General features: G+C 42.0%; 1 protein-coding gene across 4 annotated transcripts in view; it reads right to left on the reverse strand.

The window, feature by feature from the left end:
* ERCC6L2 (ERCC excision repair 6 like 2) overlaps positions 1–20488 on the reverse strand; it is a 1058011-nt gene that overhangs the window by 730176 nt on the left and 307347 nt on the right. For all 4 annotated transcript variants that reach the window (XM_069227916.1, XM_069227908.1, XM_069227899.1 and 1 more), the window contains exon 6: positions 20208–20369. In XM_069227916.1, coding sequence (XP_069084017.1) covers positions 20208–20369 — 162 coding nt within the window. The remainder of the gene's footprint in view (positions 1–20207; positions 20370–20488) is intronic.

A 20488-nucleotide genomic window follows, 5' to 3' on the forward strand; every position in this document is an offset into this window, starting at 1 on the left:
ACAGACACCCCCTCTCTTAGTGTCAAAGAAGCCTATGCAATGTTGTACCTGGACCACTGTGGTCCCTTAAATTCAGATGGTGCATACAAATAGATTCTACTGGTTGTAGATTCTTGCTCCAGATTCCTTTGGGTGTGGCCATAACAATCTGCTGGCATTTACACAACTGTTAAAGATGTGCAATTCTATATTGTGATATGTCCAGTTGCTGCATTCCATTTGGACCAGGGCCCTACGTTTTCTTCTAGGGCTTACAGTGATACCAAAGAAATGTTGGGTGTAGCAGTGCATTATTCTTCTCCATATCATCCTGATTGAAATTCGATAGTGGAAAGGATAAAAGAGACAAAGCATCTGTAACAGCTATAGTATTAGGTTTAGGTCGTAGCTGGATCCACCACAGAACATTAAATAATCTGCCTCGAAGATCTTTGGCATGCTGCACCCCATATGAAGTCCTGTTTGGCATCTCTATGTACGTCTTAGATCTTGACGGCCATGGCGCAGTATTGGCAGTTACACCTTTCAACATAAATGAACGTGCCACTGTCTTACAGGAGTTACAACAGTTCCAAGATGAGCATTCTACAATGCACAGCACCACTTTGAGAATGAGGGATACAACAAATTCCAGAGGCTGGATTCGAATTGTTGCCAATCTGATTCACAAGAAGATTGCTGTGAAGGAGGAGCCTGACCCTTCTTACAGAGTGCTGGTCCTTATTCTAGGGATACAGGGCAGTAGAACAGTGATTCTACCACAGCTGCATGGCTCTAAAAACAATAGTTTTATCTCTATTGACCACATCAAATTGTATCATGTGTGCTGATCCTGCACAGTAGACCAAGAGGCTTCCTTGATAGGTTATTTTCCCCTCCCACTACCATTCAGGAGATACCTGTTCAAGCATTAAAAAACACTGCAATTATTTTCCTCAGATTGAGGTGGGCGGAGAATTAACTTTTGTTATTTCCAGCTGCCGCTACAAATACAAGAAATGTCCAAAATGTTAAGCTGCAATTCACAAAAGCAACACAAATCGAAGGCATTGTTTATGATGAACCTCCACTGGATACATAAAGCAGTTCTCTTTCACCTGCACCAGCTCCAGTTTTTGCATAGATTGCTTCTGGTTATTTTACAGATACAGACGACTTGTCTTCAACTACCACTTCTGTTAATGGTATACATAAGCTTTTCAACTGTCTTAAACACAATTATTTGATCCATCCATGGTATAACCTATGGATTATATTGGCATTGTTCACTTTTCTCCTTTGGATTGGATTTGTTATTGTTTCCTTTACGCTTATACATGGACTTTACCTTACTGAACACTCTGCTGTTGAACTGGTGGATACATTCTTAAAGAATACTTGTCTTTCTAAAAAGTGCAAAGAGATTGTCTCTTGTGAACATTTCTGCTGCTTCAGTTCCTGACATGATTGTTTGGGATAAAGTTCCATATGGTATATTTGGTCCTACTGAAATGAGTGACTCTTGTTACATCACTACACAACACACAATTATAGTCACCAAATGTAGGTTGGGCAAATTATGTCAACAATGGTTGCAGCACTCCACAATGACAGCTTTTAAAGGACATCTCTCTCTCTCTCCTCTCTGAGGACATACATTTTCAAGATTTCTTGCTGGGTCTTAGAAAACCACGCTCCAAAAGATTCTTGTATGTAATACACAAAGAAGTATGTAAGCTTTCACAAATCAAAGCTGCTGCTCGTTTAAGGCAAATAATAAAAACAAAGAGAAAGCATTAGTCGTCATTGTTAATGGTATGAACACACTGTCCAATAGATTTACACATTAAACTGCATTGTGTCATCTGCAATTGACATAATTCAGAATGAAAATTAATTACAATATGGACAGTCAGCTTAGGTCCATTATGCAGTTGAGTTATACTTTACAGGCTCGGAAGGGGAATCGCGCCGTGGAAGCATGTCAACTCAAAAGAGTTATTTACTCCTTTCAACCTTACACGAAAACAACAGGTAATGCCAAAGAAGAAAGCAAGTTATTTTTTTATGTTAACCATGGTATAAAAAAGTTGCCTTTCAAGGTGGCAGAAACTCCATGGGGTAACATCACTTCCAATATCTACATTCCAATTCTCCTTAGGTCTAAAACATTTTCCAATTGGCAGGTTTGAACATTTAGGGGAGAGCTATATTCATGAGGTGTTGGAACTGCCTTTCGATTACAAGTGTATGAGTGGGGACACTATGGTTTTCGTAAGGGTAGCGAGTGTGAGACTTCTGTAAACCATTTAATGATTTGTAAACAGGTGGCATTGTACGGCATGTGTAATGCATCGGTGGCTGTCTGAGCCAGCTACTTGAAGGGTATTCCTTTCTCTTTCGTTCGCCCAGTGTTTCAACTACTCTCGAATGGGAGTAACTTGATGCTGAGTGGTAAAGGCTGTTGTGGGATGAGAGGAGATGTCCCAAATGTGATTTCTATTTCTCAAATAGTGCCCTGCTGTGGAAATTTACTTTTCCCACCCGTGCGTGAGATAAAAGTCGAAATTGTGGCCTCACATTGCTACTTCCAAGTCAATTTCGACAAGCTGAGCAGACTAAAGGCGCAAATGTTTCAAAAACACGCGGTGTGGACATCTGCCCATGAAACTGTGACCTACAAGTGGCAAGGTCATCAGCTGAGATACAGTCCCTCTTAAATACTAACTTCCCAAGACACCAGTGACTTGGTGAGCCGCATTTTTAACACATTCAACACCACAGGGATTGTACATTTGTTGAGACTGTAGAATCTGGATTTGTAAGCATATTCCAGGCCATTTTTGGGGTAATACCATTAGCTATACACTCACTTTTTTCAAGTGTTTTGGGAGATTTCCTGCTGGTATTGGCATTAATTGGTGGTATTTTGCTGTCGCTATTCCTGATTTACAATGGTTGCTCCATCGTAAACCAGAAGAGTGATGGAACTCCCACCAGCCCAACTGTTTTTGAACATTTGGTGCAGTACTTCAGAGTTTCAATGTTGGAGGAACTTGATAAAGACTAGTCACTTTCTTTTATACCAGTGTTCCGCTGTCTGCCCAAACCACCCCCGTCCGCTCAGCTGCGACTGATGCACTGGATCAAGTGTACTCCTTTGACCTTTTGGATGAGGCACTGATGTTGATATCGTCTGCTGAAGTGGGATCCCTCTTGGATTCCATCTCCACTGATATTTGTGATAGCCTCATGCAGGACTCCAGTGACTTTTGATTCAGACCCATTTTACCAAACAAATAATGTCTTTTAATTGCCCATTTGTTTTCTTTGAATGGTTCTGCTTGTCGACATTGACATTTTCAATGATTTTTGTAGGTTTTTAGCATTTTAGAAAGGTTTTATCTTGTATTCCTTTAGGGACATTAGAATCTGCACTCCAAGACTGGAGGGTGTTCTATGGACCCCTTTAGTACCCAGGTTGGGCACCCCTGACTTAGCTTAGCTTCACAACTTGTGCCTTATTTTAGTTCTATACACAATTGTATTCATATTTTAGCAAGCCTGCTTTTAGCATTTAGTTTCACCTATTATATCAGCTGCTTCTTGTAGGAAGGCAAAGTTCATGCTGTACATTTAAACAGCCTTGTACCACATTTATTCTGTACTCCTTGTCCACGGCTGGTACACGCAGTACATGATATGCTAACTTGCGTTGCCAGCCCACGAGCCAGCTTCCATCTCTGAGACACAGCACATATCAGAACTGCTGTCCAAACAATGTATGGGTCATCATATAAACTACACTTAAGCCCAAGCGGGGCAGAGGGCATTCTGGTCCTGACCATCCTGGGACGCATACCACAAGACAGACAGCTTTGCTGGTGCTGATTTCTCAGCCTCCCTAGAGGATTGCTATCTGCACAACAGGCAGACACCTGCTATTCAGTTCACGTATGGGACAGAGGCTACTTCCTTATGTCAGGCAGGCAGAGGGTTACAACCACTATGCTCTCAGATCTAGACATAGGGTTTTGGTAGGAAACTCTAGGCTCTCTAGAAATGCACAACATGCTACGGTTGTTCATCTTTTTCACTTTAGCTGTAATGTTGGTTACCGTACTCTGTTTCATCTGACTAATTATCGCAGCACATGCTTTTTATACCAGAATGCGACTGCTTCAATAAATGTATTGAAACCCATTTGGCATCTTGTGTTTCATCTTGGTGTGCGTAACTGAGTGAAAGGGGTACAATCTGGTTCCACAACTTCCCTAGGGTGTCAGAATGGCATGCTGAGGTTGCCGTAATCACATTTTACCCAACAAGTTTGGTGGTCATGGTGAGGCACTGTGAGCTAACCAGGAGTTAGGCCAACAGCTACCAAGTGGCTTGGGTTTCACCCAGTCTCCCACACTCGGTGGTGCTGCTGTCCTAAACATGCAGTCCTATTACCAAAATGAGAACTGCATAACAACTCTTTCCTCATCGAACGGCCAACCTTCAAGAAAGTAAGTACTGTAAAACAATCTTTTTCAAGGAGCGACCCCCGAATCTGGAATTGATGCCCTCTATTATTACAAATCTTTCATATAAGGCCAGATGTACCAACAGTTCATTTGCAAATATTGTTTGTAAACTGCTCACTGACGTTTGGCAAATGAAATCAGATTCTCCAAAATGATCTATGTACTAACTGATTGGTTTGCAAAATCAACATTTAAAGTAGGTCAAAGTCTGATTTACTTCATGATTATTATTCAGGAAGGTCACAAATTGCTACTTTAGTTCGATATGAAGTCATCACAGGGATGGTGGGCTGCTGGGGGAGGCAGAACACCGTGAATGTGATCACCTTTAAACAATATACATTTTTCTAAAATGCAGCCTGTTTTCCTCAAAAGAATCAGGGCTGCATTAAATTAATACATGTTTTTTGTTTTTTTTAATGTTTGAAGCATTGCCCACTCCCATGGGACTTTTTCTTTTACTCACAAACGGGAAGTTGTCACTGTGTGGCTCTGCAGCGACACTGTTCTGCTCTGTGTAGAGCCCATGTAGGCTTCACTTTCGCATGCTGATATCTTTTGCTTTCACAAGTGTTTGCATCCCTGAAGGAGAGTACCAAAATTAAACTAGTGTGACAAGAGTGCAAATTCCTAGACTTGGGATCTTTTAAATTGGTAGAGTCCAACCACAGAACAGGAAGGATGAGAGGGTTTGTCTCTACCAGAAAGAGCATTATCAAAGGTAAGTAACTTGTTTTTCTGACTTCTAGCTGCAGATTCCTAACTTTTTGAAGATATAGCAAAGCAGTACCTACTGTCAAGCACTCACCTGGGGGTTCCCGCAGGAGTGAGCTGAAGAGTATGCAGCAGATCCCAACTCCCCTATTAACCATCAATCACCAGACAACCTCACACCTGGACTATCTCAGTCCGCGGGGGAAAAAGGGAATTGGGGAAAGAAAAAAGAACACACTATTCCGGCCTCCTTTAGAAGAAATAGAAATTGCGGTCAGCACCTATGTGATATATGTGTGCCCCCTACTGTCCATGTGATAAGGTTACTACTTTGCTGACTCCCTCTTACCCATCTAAACAGAGAATATTAAAAACTGTTCCTCAAGAGAACTTCTGGAATTGGCAAACCATAGTCTTTGCAAGCTGTCAATATTTGAGGATCTACTTCTTCACCATTAAACATATGATTCCCAAACTAATTTTGCACATATGATTTCAAAAAAAGAAACAAAAAATATAGTGGCATTTAAATGAGTTACCCTCGATCACTAACCACAGTTCGAGCAACAAAAGGCTCCGGTTATATTGTTACTACGTTAATACACACTAATTAAATATACTTTTTGTGTAGAAACTAATGTCCCCAAATTCAGTTTGTTTCTAGTTAATTTTGTTTGCAGGATATTTCATTGTAGCACAAGATATAGAGCAGAACTGCACCTACAAGCAAGAAAAGCTAACTAGTTTTTGGTTATGGAGTGTGTGTGCACTGTTACCGCTGAAAAAAATACTGATATGTTATTTTCTTCTTCGTTACAAGTTATTTTTGATGAATTGCCTGAAGAACAGCTGTGCAAGACACTGAAGCAGACCCCTTGAGCACCGTAAAATCCAAGACGCTGCTCCTGAAGGAGAAAATGCTCCTGCACCGCCAGGTATTCTGAGAATCCAAACAGCATATCCGAATGCACATGAGGGACGAAACGCTAGAAAGCCAAGCACTGCACGTTCTACCCTTGAGTCTTAATTAACCTTTTGACCAAACATGAACCCCATGCTCTTGCCCGACTGCTTTCTCTTGAGTGTCCTTCCTTAGTTTCTAGAACCCCTGAGTGCAACGCAGTAGTGTCCATGGCAAACCCACCGGCATTTCCTTCGCCCCAAAGAGGCAGGCCCAACACCTACTTGGAGGTGGATCCGTGGATGAACTCAAACCAGAAAGTCCTGTAGAATCAAGCGGCAAAATGGCACTCTCAGCGAACAAGACTGTCCCAACAAAAGTGTTTGTGAATGTCCGGGACAGGGACTCCAGATGCCAACACTGTGATAGGAGCTTTGGCCCTGGTAGAATGAGCATGCTGCCCTTCCAGAGGTTGCTTTTTAGCCATTGAGTAGCAGATCTTAACGCAGAGCACGAGCCAGTGGGAGGTGGTTCTCTTCTGCACAGGCTTGCTTTTTTCCACTCCAAAGAACTCCACAAAGAAGTGATCGTCCACATGCTGAATTTCGATACAATCTACGTAAAAGCTCAGTGCTCTCTTGGAGTCTAAGCAATGCAGTTTCCTCTTTAGAGGAAGGAAGCAGCAAAATGATAATCTGACCCATACGGATCAGTGTCCCAAAGTTAAACTGGAAGGATGCCCATGTCCGCAAATCCAGCTTGCCTTGGAAAAAAGTGATATATGATGGGTTGACACAGAGAACTTGAATCTCACACACACCGTGCCGATGTTATGGCAAAGAGGAACACAGTCTTTAGGGTGAAAAATTACAGGGAGCAGCTGTAATGTGGCTCAAAAGCAGTGCACATCAGAAATGTAAGGAACAAGTTAGGTACAGTTGGGGCATGACACATGACAAAGGTAGAGTAAGGAAACAAATGCTGTAAACCTTTGAAAAACCTCATAACTTGAGACTTACACAATGAGGGCTGATCCAGCAACCGCAAAAATGCGGAAAAAGCTGAAAGGTACCCTTTTTAGCTGTGCCCAGAGCAAAGCCTTATCACACTAGGATAAAATAAATAACAAAACATCAGATAACCTTATCTGGAGGGATCTATCTGCAGAGTGTTGCTCCTAGCACCAAATATATCACAACAACAGGTGGGTTTATTTTTTGTCAAGGTACACATGACTGCCAAGATGACATCAACAACCTCTGGAGGAAGGTTGAATGTGTTCAGCTGTCGCAGCTAAATCTCCAAGCATGATGGTGGAGATTGCGAAGGTGCAAGTGAATAACTGTGGTCTGCTGCTACAACAGCAGGTCCTCCCAGAGGTGCAGTCTGATTGAAAGACGGATGCTCAAACCCAGGAGTTCTGGATACTATACTCTATATGCCCAATCTGTAGCAACTCAGATGACTTGGGCCCGGTTGATCCTGATCCTCTTGAGAACTTGGGGGAGGAGCGGTATTGGTGGAAAGGCATGACTTGCATTTTCTGAATATGAGTGGATTAGCGAATACTGGGTGTGCATTCGTCTTCATGGAGGCAGATCTAGTGGAGGAAGAGGGGCCTCTATGGCAGATGGCATGGTCTCAGTCAAGGGAGACTCAACGTCAGAGAGGACAATTGGGGCCTTGTCTTCCAGCGTCCATGGTGTTGTCACTGGCATCGAAAGTACCAGGAACTGGTGTGTGGACTGTGGTGCTGGAGTCGAGATCTGAGCATGAAGCAGACCCATAGGTGGAGGACCGTTCAGCTTACTGGGGCCCGTAGGCATGCCAAAGGGAGTCTAAGTATTCAGAGAGTTTAAACATTGCCTCACGAAACGCTTCAATCTGTTTAGGCGTAGCCGGCAGCACCGGGAACTCAAATTTTTAAGTCGATCCCGTTACTTCTTCCAGAACAATTTAATCACCAGGGGAGCGTGATCTAGATGTACTGTGCTGACCCAGGCTTTCTCAGGAGAGTCTGAGGAGAGCGAAGGGGCGAAGCCCTGCTTAGACTTAGACAACTTACCCAAAGGCCTTGAGCGAGACAAAGACCGACCTCTGAAACAACTTCTGGATCTCAAATGGGATCGGGACAGAAAAGTTTTCTTGGACTAGTCTTATTGCTGAGTCTTCTGGTGGTTGATGATGTAGAGTTTCGGCTCGTGGTCACATATGGTCTTCGGGTTCACTGACGCAAACACAGTCAGTGTAGGCCTTAGAGTCCTGGCTTGAAACCAGGCACTGGGGCAAATCTGATGAGGATCTGTCACATACATGTGTTTGCAACAGTCTTTACAAGGCTTGAAACATATCTTTTAGGGAGGTGACATACCTTGCAGAATGCACATTTTTTTTGATCGCGTTAAGGGTCTCAAAGAGACGAGAGGGAGCTCCAGATCTGCATTTAGTGGCACAGAAAGAATGGAACACATGTGAGTACGCCGAGTGGAAAATTCTAATGGACTGTACTTCAATCAAGACAAAATAGTAGACTTTTAGCCTCCCTGGACAGTGACATCTGTGAAATGCACAGCTACACTTTAAACACCACTTCTTGTACTACTCATGCAGGATCTGGCATGCAAATGGATCTTTGTCCTTTATTTCTCCTTACTCCTATGGTTACCAATGTCAAAAAAGTGCTCCTTTGCAGACCAACTGATAATCTGCTACTGCTCAATTCCAAGTTTCGTTGTTTGAACTGTGCAAACGGGACATTCATGGTAACTTATTAATCAGAACTCATAGAATGATTCCATAGGCTTAAAGACTGAGCAGACCCTGCAGATATGTTTGGGTCAAATGAATCAAACTTTATATTAGATTACCTATTTCTCTTTTTGTTAGGGTGAACTCTTCAAATATACTTGAGAGATTTGTAGAGCATGGCTAAATTATCTACATGCATTAGATTAATACGGTCTACCCAAGATTTGTCAGGTACTAAATTGCCTCCACTGCCCATTCTGTCTTCACTTACAGGATTGACAAAAAGCCAAACTCTCTTTGCATTTCCCCTTCCAGACTAACAATCGTTGTCCGTCTGTCTGCCCTTTTTTGTTCCCAGACTAGATGCGTATAGGCTCTCTTTAATGTATTAACCCTTTCTCTTGGTGCTTCACTGGGACAACATAATCACCTTCAAACCTACATACAATATTGAAAGTTTAAACAATAGTGAAAATCGTCCAGACGCAAATATGATTCAATACCACTTTTCATTAGCCATGTAACACACACGTACTGAAAATTCATCATCATTGCTATCCTGGGCTAGACTCAGGTTAAAATCCAAGTTTAGGAAATATCAAGCATTCTTCCTCCATCCTGCTGAGTTAAGCTCAAAACCCTGTCTAATCTAGCTGAGGGCTAGATGTAGATGTTTATAATTAAAAACTCATTGGCACCCCGCCCAAAAGGTTGTGGGCCTTTAATCATTCCTTACCATAACCAGTGCATTTACTTGTAATGCACTCTGCCTTACCAGGTACCTGCAGAATTAAAATCACCATTATTGTGCCATGTCCTTTTTGAGAGGGTTGCTGCTCTAGCTCTTTCAATGCTAGCAGGGGGCAACCATAAAAAGCCAAGATCAGCGGCCCGACCGCGGCCAGTACGATCCGTGCTGCAGGTTTTACATCAGGACTCCAATAAGGTACTCCTCTTCTTCTCAACACACTATGACTTATTCCAACCCTAGCCTTCACTATCAGTAGCAGACCAAGAGGGCCTTATTTCCTGCTGCTAAGTGTACAACAGAGCTTAACATTGATTGGTTTTCTACAGCCAACAGTTCATTTCTCTGGGGACCCCCACATGCACTCCTCAGCTCTCATAAGAAACAGCAGATCTAGCTGGGTGGCGTACTAAACATTCACTCTCTGTCCAAACAATCTACTGACATTTATAATTTCATCAGAGAGAGGAAGTTTGAGTTCATATGCCTCACTGATACAAGGCTCAACTATCTCTCTAATCCTGACATCACTATGGTCATTTCTGAGAAGTATGCTATGACCAGGTTGCAAAGGGCAGGCGTAAGAGGAGGAGGGATTGCCTTGACCCACCGTACTAAATATCTATGTTCTTCGTTCACAGTGAATGAGCTAAAAAGTTCACTCACACTGTATAGGCTTCCATTTGAAACTATCAGAACAGTTCTCATTTTCAGGAGTACTCCTTTATCACTCACCTGGTCCTACCTCAGAGCTGGATACTCTAGGTGATGCTACTGCTCCACACTGCATGCAGTTTGCCAACTTCACTGTGATAGGTCATCCATGCAGACTATCTCAACAATACAACTGGGCAAACGTTGTCTGATTGGGCCTGCACATTAGGTTTTCAGCAGAAAACAGGATACTACTCATTCAGCAGGGCACATGCTGGACCTTATTTTAAGAAATGTGTTCTCTCTGAGCCCACTAGAGTCCAAACCCCTTATCTGGACAGACCATTTCTTGGTTCAGCTCTGCATCAAACAGCCTGACCCCTCTACCAAGTCACAGTCTATAGGTAACTGGGTGCAACACAGTAGACTAAAAGGCATTAATGGGGCAGCATTCAGAGGGAACTCAAGTCATCTCTCAACACCACTTATGGTGTCCTTGAGAAGGACAGCATCGCCTTCAATAAGTGTATCCTTCAGGCCCTAGACAAACTTGCCCCAATTAAAACATCCCAGGATTCATGATTGGCCCAAACCGCTCCTTGGTTTCCCACATTACTAGAGACAAGAGAAAGGCCTGCAAAAGGCTGGAGAGAAAGCGGAAAGTTACTTACTCAGAAACTGGTAAGTATAATTATAAAGTAGAATTTTAAAAAGTACAGCAGAATGATTAAAAAAAAAAACACAAAAACTATATACTTTGCTCAGAAGATCGAATTAGTAAAAAACTCCTCCAGTGAATTATCTAGTACACCCAAAAAAATCCCTCAATCCTAAAGCCATCGCAAATGCCATCCTGCCATCTCAAGAGCTTTGTGATAAATTAGCCAGCTTTACTGAGAAGAAGATAGCTAACATCTATGCAAACTTCCCAAGGGAAGTAGCAAACAAACATGGAGTCCCATTCCCAGAATTACTAGCAAAATCCCAGGCGACTGCCACCACCTGTGCCCCTATCTCTCTGCAGGATTCAGAACAGGCTCTAATACACTGCAAATCAAGATTCTCTGAGGGCTCTTGACCCTTTTCGCTCTTATATATGTTCTCTAAAACAGTGGTTCTTTACATCAACCCTCTGATTAACACTTTTTTTTCTACGGGATTAGTTCTGTCTACAAGGAAGAAGACCTTCATCAAGCCACTCCTTGAGAAACCCTCAGAAGACCCCAAAATTTGGGCTAACTATTGGCCTACATCATTGCTGCTCGTCATACCAAGAGTCACAGTGAAGCTGGTTAATAAACACCTATCACTCTATTTAAACTCGGAAAATCTACTTCATGGCTCTTAGTCCGGCTTCAGGCCACAAGACAGTACAGAAACCGCACTGTTAGAGGTTTCTGAGAGGATCAAGATTACATTGGACGAGGGGAAGAAGGCTGTCCTGATACTATTTAATCTTTAGGGGGCATTCAACACACTCCCCATACACTGCTGCTGAGACACCTGGAAGAAGTGCGGATAGTAGGAACTTCCCTGAGGTGGTTTATTCTTTCCTCACAGACAGAAGTGACATAGTCATGTTACCACGTTTCACATCTGGAGTCATCCCCCTCTGATATGGGGTTCCCAAGGCTTCCCTAGGCCTCCCTCTCTTTAATATCTTTATGGCAGCGGTGGCCCAACTTATCGAATCCTTTGGGATCACGGTTATACCATGTACCAATGATACTGTACCATTTGAATCTCTCCTTCAAGCCTTACTGTTCTTGGCTCTACTTCCATAAAAGCCTCACTGAGGTGTTCAACTGGACGAATCACAACCACCAAAAATGCAACACAGAAAAAACAGATTATCCTATTTGGTAAATCCAATGTATTCTTGCCAACAAGCTGAGAGTGTCACCTCCCCTCCTCGGTCCATCACAAGGGCAAAAAACCTGGGGATAAGGTTTGACTCCGACCTATCTTTTAGGCGACATATTCTTAATGTTTCAACAACTTCTTCTGCACTGCTACGAACCTTGAAAATGTTCTTATCTTTAACTGCTCACAAGACAGTGATACACGACCTGATCACTCCAGGACTGGATTAATGGAATTCCATTTTCTTGGGTTTGCGAAAATACCTTATCAAATGCCTCCAGATAAACCTAAATACAACAGTAAGGACAATACTAAAGTTTAATAGAAGGAGCTCGGGGTCACAAGCTCTTGGAACCTTGCACTGGCTCCCTGTCCATAAGAGGATCCGATTTAAGGCTTTGACACTGGCCCACAAAGCCTTCAGAGGGACTGGGCCGCTCTACCTCAGGTAGAGGATCGTTCCCCACATATTGAAAAGACATCTCTACTCCTCTAAAGCTCATTTACTGTTGGTCCCTAGATATAAGATGACCACCAGAGGTGGCAGGTAATTTTCCGTTCTTTTCCCCAAGTAATGAAACCAGTTCCCCCTCTCCCAAATGGCAGAAGAGAATGAATTCCGATTCCTCACGCAACTAAAGACCTGGCTTTTCTCCCAGCAAGATAACTAGTCAGACCTCCTTTTCATACACCTCTCTGCACATCACAGGTACTTAATTTCTGCAGTGCCAAGACGTTTCTTGGGGCAACAGAGCACTTAACAAGCACAACAAATATCAAATATATTCCAACAGCTACAAATAAATTATGGTTGATTCTATTTCCTTTATTTCACAAGTTCAACAGAAATACGCACAAACACACACATACCACCCCTCCTCCACTGGGCCTTTAACCTGTGTTTTCTGAAAACTGCTCTAACATAAAAAGCATTTTGGACCATAAAGTGCATACAGACTTTGTTTGAAGTTCTTGCAGGCAAAATAGCATGTTTGAGTAACAAAAATGCAAAACACTTGTGTTCCTTCTCATACACTTCAAGCCTACTACATTCCAGGTCAATCAAATGAGATTAGCATACACACACACACAGGAAAACCCTTGCCACTCAAACTATGCAAACATGCAACATAAGGAACCACATAGTCCTTAAAACGTCTGTGGGGCCTCCTATTTATTGGATCAACAAAATGTACAATAACACAACCGCAGAGAGAACATAAAAGCCACATAATGACACAAAATGGTGAGACACTGAAACAAACATAATATCAGTCACAATTAATTTCCAAGTTCTGGAAATTATTTAAAAGAGTCAAGGACAGCATAAACCCCGGAGTTCTAAGTGAAAAGCCTGAATTTAAGACACTTATATAAAATATTGATACAAATTTTTCTTTTGTTGACTTAAGTCTTTCTAACCTGTTTAACACTGTGAGCTCTGGTATGTGTGAAACTATACTGTTTAAACTGGGTAGAAAGCAAAGTTGATTGATTATTGTCAGATTAGTGCATAACATTACTAAACTACAACAGTAGAAAGACCACAGGACTAGGAAACTAAAATAAACAGAGTAGAAAGGCTATTTGGATAGGAAATATACAAACATTTACATGTAGGTGTGCTAAGACATAATGTATGTATAAATGTATGTGGTACTTACACAGTTCCATCCAAGCCTTAAAGCAGAAGAAAGTTGTACCTGGTAAAAGGCAAAGATGCAGTAAACGTGCAATAAGAGGGGCAGCTATTTTGTGGATTGTTATTGCATCAGTGTGGCATTCTTTAAAGAGGTATGTTTTCAGGTCTTTCCTAAACTGGAGAGGACCTGGGCAGTCCGAATGGATAGAACAAGACCTTTTCAGATCCTAGGTGCATAGATGGAGACGACCAGTGACCTTTTTTTCATTTGCTGCACTTTTTACTCTCTGGTCTGATGGTGTCCTGACTAGGAGTGTGCTGAGAGCCACCAAAATGGTGGACTTGTCAGCCATGTAGGTAGGGATACCGGTCATGAAGGATTTGTGGATGATACAGCTAGCTTTGAAGATGGTGAGGGGCGGCAAGGGGAACCGGTGAAGTTCCATTAGGGTGGGTGTGATGTGCCTATACTTGTTCAAGGGCCATAGTATGTAGGAGACCCCCAAATGGTGGATCAGTGTGGAGACTGTGCAGCAGGGTCTTACCACTATCCAAACGCGAGAATACACCTGCGCTTGAACACCTAATGCACTGAATGGGAGAAAAGCAATGGGGGTAAGTGTTTAAAATGCTTAGTTAAGGCACAATCATACATCAAAGAAGAATTGTGGTGTGGCTATAAAGGAGAAGGTAACTTAGAAAAATATATCCCCAACTATGAAATGGGTAACCACGATTAGCTAAAATGTTTCATTAAAAGAGAATTAAGACGACGATGATGGACAAGATAACTGACAGAAACAAGAGCCTCATAGCACAAACTTTACTAACAAAGACCTTTTTGCAAGTTACTGTTATCATTGTACCTAATAAGGGAACCATATTTTCTTTATCTGTATTCATAAAAAGCGTTAATGCGCATAGGCTAACGGAAAAAAACAGCCCTAAAGGGGGGGAAGAAATTATGAAAGGGAAAATAGCTATGTCTTCAATTGCCTCCGGAAAGCCATAGAGGAATCTAAGCTGGCTATGTGAAGTGGCAGCATGTTCCAGAGACACAGCCTGCACATCATTAGCCATTGAAACAATAATCTGGGTGTCATCTGCCTAAAACAAGACCGCACCAGGGTTGTGAGTAGTGCCACATAAAAATTAAATAAATAGGGTGGTGTCTAAGTGAGGACCCTCGAGGAATCCCACATGAGAGCTGAAAAGGGGGGGGCGCTGTAGTTGCTGCAGCTGACTGTCTGGGTTCTATTGACAAAAAAACGGAACTCATTAAGGCTAGTGCAGTGCCCATTACCCCACCAAGGTGCAATCTGAGCACGAAGCGGGTTGGCAACACTGCATCAAATGCTGCAGACAGTTCAAGAATCACCAGGATGGCTGTGTTGCCCTGGTACACTTGACACTGATATGATCTGCCGCTGCAACCAAAGGAGATTCAGTACTGTGACCACTGCGTGAACCATTCTGAGAACGATCCAGAAGATTCCGAGTCACGATAAATCCACCAGGGTCTGACTCATACTTTTCCAGTATTTTGGCTGGTGCAGGCAAGAGCGAAATGGAGTGGAAAATTTTGAGGTAATCTGGTGCTTCATTTGCTTTTTTTTTTTTATTTTTATTTTTTTAGGGCATAACGATAGCCTCCTTCCACTGAGGAAAGTCTCCTGTTCTAATTACTTGCTTGGAAAAGATTCTACATCAAGCAGTTATTAGATCCAGTACTAATTTAAGAACTTTGGGGGCAGGGGTCCTCTGGGGACCCTGATGTCAACTGCATTAATAAATACCTAGTTTGAGTGCAAATTTTGGGGGCGGGAAGACGAAAGTATACCAGACGTTTCTTTTATTTTAGGGTTCTCTGCTTCCCATACTGGTAGAATCTCATCTTCCTTGAAGTAATTCAGAGAAAAGTTTATTAATTTTGCCCATAAAATAATCTGCAGCACTGTTACAAAACGTTTGTTAAATCCCCAGAGGTTGCTGAGATGGAGGGCTGGAGAGTTCTTTCACCACCTTGAAAAGCTTGTTAGCAGCGTTTATTGTAAAGCGTATTTTGCTTGTGTAGTGAGTAGATTTTGCCTCCACAATAGCCTGTTTATAACTAGCAATTAGCTCTTTGTGCTTGGTTCTCTCCTCCTCGATCAGTGTAGCCCTCCACTTGTGTTCTTGCCTACAGCACTGTCTTCTACGAGCTTTTAATTCCTCATGAAAACATGGTGCAGAAGCTTTGGATCTCATGCACGCCTTATTTTTTAATGGGGCAATCTCTTTTACCGCCGCCCTAAACCAGTGATTAAAATCTTCTGGCTTAGGGTTCTGCAGGATGATCCTTTTCTCAAGTGTTATAGTCAGTGCAGCTTCTAAATCTGCCTGGGAAATTCTATTCCAACATCTGCGAGAAGTAGGTTTACAAAAGGGATGCCCCCTCTTCTCTCTGTGATTTGACCATAAAGGAGATAGCAAAATGGTCTGACCAACTGAGGGGCAGAATTCCCCAATCACCACATCAGGGGAACTCATAAATACACCATCAAGAGTGTGTCAGGCCTTATGTGTGGGAACATCCACCAGCTGAATCCAAAATTATTCATAAGTTCAAGGTATGTGGCAACATCTTTACACTCCCTGTCCTTCAAGTAGAAGTTAAAGTTGCCGAATATTGTTAAGTTATGGCTGGCAATAAAAGGTTCAGAAATGTGGTCCCATACTTCAATCTACTGGGTGCGAGGACCATGGGGGTGATATACAAGGAGTCTAAAAAGAAGGGTTATATGATTATCTTTACGTCTAAACTGTGCTATCACACAAACATCTGCCAACTCTCTTTAGATGCACAATGCTCACTCTGATAGAATACCACTTTGTTTTTTTAACTCAGCACAGTTACAGTATTTCAGAGCGCACTGAAGTGACTGCAATGTGACACGTTAATATAAGACAGCGAAAGACAAATATGCATGTGTGCAACCACTATGGATAGTGGGACAGATCACAAGGATAACCATTTTTATCTATATAAGCACTACTAGCAATGTGCAATAATGAACGCGAATGTTTAACTGCAAACTTCTATTTAGGATCAGCAAGGCCATCCAATTTGCAATTCAGTTAGATATTGCAGGACCCCATTCCAACAGGATAACTGGAGCACGCTGCTGGAAAAAAAACCTCATGCCAGTCTCTCATAGATTTGTCTGAGCACCACTTCTGAGTCCAACAAACTCGTGGCACAGACAACATAATTTGACTATCAGTTAAAACACTGACAAACGGATTTGGTCATTCGCCTCCAACATGGGATGAGGTGATTGATCTTGGTGAGCCCTTTCAGGCTCTTGTTGGAGTGTTCATAAATCAGTTGTATTCAGGTTCACCATTTGCTGTGCAAAAACACTAAGACAGTCATCAAACAAGTTGTGGTGCTTTAGACGTCTTTTCAGCACTTGGCCTATGGAGATGAAGTTGCAATCCAACAGTAATTATGCCATCACACACGTAATGATTAACATTAGTTCCTCTATGACCCATGGTGACTGAATCCTCCCTAATCACTGGTTCACAAAGCACCTCAGCTGTGCTGAAGAAACAAAACAAGGTGCTTCTACCTGACAGAGGAGTGACTACACCGCTATGCAGCTAAGAGGGAACTGCACAGATCAGGTGGCAGGAACAGTGTTAAAAGCTTACCGATGCTTCAGTTTCACACTGGCACTGTAAACTATAGCTCACTTCATGACCTTATTGACATTAAATTGCCTAGCAGGAACTATACGTTCACGCACGTTCTCAAGAGGATCTCAGAATTGCTTACACACAGGTACATCTTACTAGCAAGTTACAAGTCTTCACGTTTATAATTATGCATCTCTGCAAGAAAGCTGCCACTTTCACAGTTAGAATGAACTATAATTTAGGACTTAATGAGTCTTTCTTGAACTTTCAGGGAGATAAACTGATAAGCTGCTTAGTAAACCCTATTCTGCCAACTGGGTCTCAGGCAGTGAAAATAAAGAATGATGTTACATTGACACTATGAAAACTACTGCAAGGCTTTCAAGGACTATTAACAGAAAGATTGCAAGGAAACTAATGTCTTAGCTAACACTATTATCATCAGGTACGGTGCTGAAATACAATATTCACTCTTATAGACCTGCACTGTTTTTTCTCTAATTGTTGCCTGATTTGCAGGTCTGTTCTGCTGCATAATGCTTTTTAAAATGTACTGTGGCATAGCGAAAAAGATTAATGTTTTAATATTATTTATGTATGTGATGATTTGCTGTTTTTATGATTATATATTTATAACTGAATAAAGTATTTTGATTGATTGGTCATCTACCAATTTTGGATCACTAAGCACATATTGAAGTGTTTCTACCCACTGACCTAACGGAAACCTGGAGTTAATAATTGTTTTTTTCTTTTGCTTAGTTGATATTATTTTTCATTCATGTAGGGAACCCAAACGGAACACTGCTGGTTGTCTTCAGGTAACAAAGAAGACATTGGTGTGGAACCAAAAAGCACACTGGACACGTTTTAGGGGCGTCTGCTTCACCCATTGGCCACAATAAACGCGGGCACGGAAGAGGCAGTTGTCACAAACCACTGCATGAATATTTTGCATTAAAAGCGAGTGACATCAACACTCTTGCCCTTTTTAGATCTTGCATGTGTCAGCGTATGCGCTTGCGAGAGATATGGTGCTCTACAAGGGGCTTGAGCCCGCCCACTGCTTACCATTTGTGGGTTTCATTGTCACTCTCATTTGCTGCCTTCTAATTGGACAACGTGAGCCAAATTCACTTCCTTTCTTTCGGCAGGAGAGCAGGCCAAGTTCTGATTGCTTCAACTGAATTAAGTTCCTTCCATTGTTGGTGCTGTGATTGAGGTATAATTTTTTCTTTTCCTTCTTCTTCCCTTCCACTCCTTTCCATGTTGCTTCTTTGCCCCTTCAACCTCCCATGTGTATGTTTCTTATTCTACTCCTCACCCCCCCCTTGCTGGCGTTGCTTATTCCCCTCTCACCCACATTCAGGTTGTTTATTGCTCCTCCCACCGCTGCATCCATGTTACTTATTCCTCTCCCAACTCCTGTCTGTTTTACTTATTCGCCTCCCACCCACCGGTACTTATTGCTTATTTCCCTCCCACCCCCTCAGCCACGTTGCTTATTCCCCCTCCTTCCCTCTTGGTGTCTCCCTGATGCTTATTTCTCCACCCCACCTTCCACAAGGAAATAAAGTGCTATAACAAGGCCAGTGCTGGTCACTTCCTAGTACTTTTTTTATTTTATTTTACAGTCCTGTTCCCTCCAGCTTATACACCTCCCCACCACCAGTGTCCACTCCCACCTGACTAGCAAAGACAACAGCTCTCCCATAGGCAATATCTATTGGCTTTGCCAATGATTTTTCAAGGGGCATTCACTAAACTGTCCCCTTATCTTAGCCTCATTACCAGGATACCGTTCACTAGTGCTAAACACTGCACAAAGGGTCAGATGTGCGTACGTCTAGAATAACAATCCCCAAATAGCGTTTTTTACTGTATTACTATTTAGTAATCAGTATTCTAATTTCATGAAATGTTTATTTCCTAATTTGCAATTCGTAGTAGATAACATTAATGAGGTAGGCCGCAATTTGTTATCCATTAGGAATCACAGCCATCACAGGGATTGCAGACCACCATGTCTGTGATTGCTTTTTAATAAAGCAATCTTTTTTTTTTTTATTCGGCCCATTTTCCTTATAGGGGGCCATTCCCATTTTCAAACGTGTAGGCCACCACTTTTAAAATGCTGGTAAAGTATTTCTGTTTTGCAACCGCAAAAAGTAATACATACCATTCCAATTCGGTATTTGGAAGGGATGCCCAAAACCCTCTCCTTCCAAATACAGAATAGTAAATGCAAATTGCAATTTGGTAACAAGTTATCGAATTGCATTTTGCACATTTGAAATAGCATTTTTCAGGTTACAAACGCCTGATTCTGTGAACTGGACTGTTTGCAACCGCAAAAGTGCTTTGTAAATCTAGCCCCAAGTGGCTAATAAGGCGAACCCAACAGGACCCTAATGTCCCGATCAATATGCTAAAAGATGAGGTGCTACACAAGCATTGTGCATGTCAGAAGCCTCAAAGCAACGCTGTATTAGTGTCATCTGTCCATTTCTCACTTTATAATCATGTATGTTAGATAGTTAAGGAAATCAGAAAGACTGGAGTAATGTTTGCTTGCAAGTACCTGTGGCGGAATAATAGAATCAGGTGAAACATCAACTTGATAACTAGGTTATAATAATGCATGTCAAATCGTATATTTTTCAAAATTAGAAAAATACATGTAAATCAACAAATAATCCTGAATTAATAATATTTGATTGTCAAACATACTATACTTATTTTACTTACCAGTCCAACACACACCACAGTTCATCCATGTTGTTCTGCAGAATAGTTCCAGTCAATCCAATGCGCACTTTGCAATTTAAATCTTTCATGGACTGTGTCACCTGAGCCTTTGGATTCTTGATCCTATGAGCTTCATCCACAATTACTGCAGACCACTCTATGCTGTGGATGAACAGAAAAAAACAAACATGAAAAATAACTAGGTGCGTAGGTTTGGAGATGTTGCACCCCCCCCTAACAAAATTATACTACAGCAAGTAGTTGGGTACAAGGATTCATCT

Source organism: Pleurodeles waltl, chromosome 1_1, assembly GCF_031143425.1.
Source record: "Pleurodeles waltl isolate 20211129_DDA chromosome 1_1, aPleWal1.hap1.20221129, whole genome shotgun sequence".
Taxonomy (NCBI): Eukaryota; Metazoa; Chordata; class Amphibia; order Caudata; family Salamandridae; genus Pleurodeles; species Pleurodeles waltl.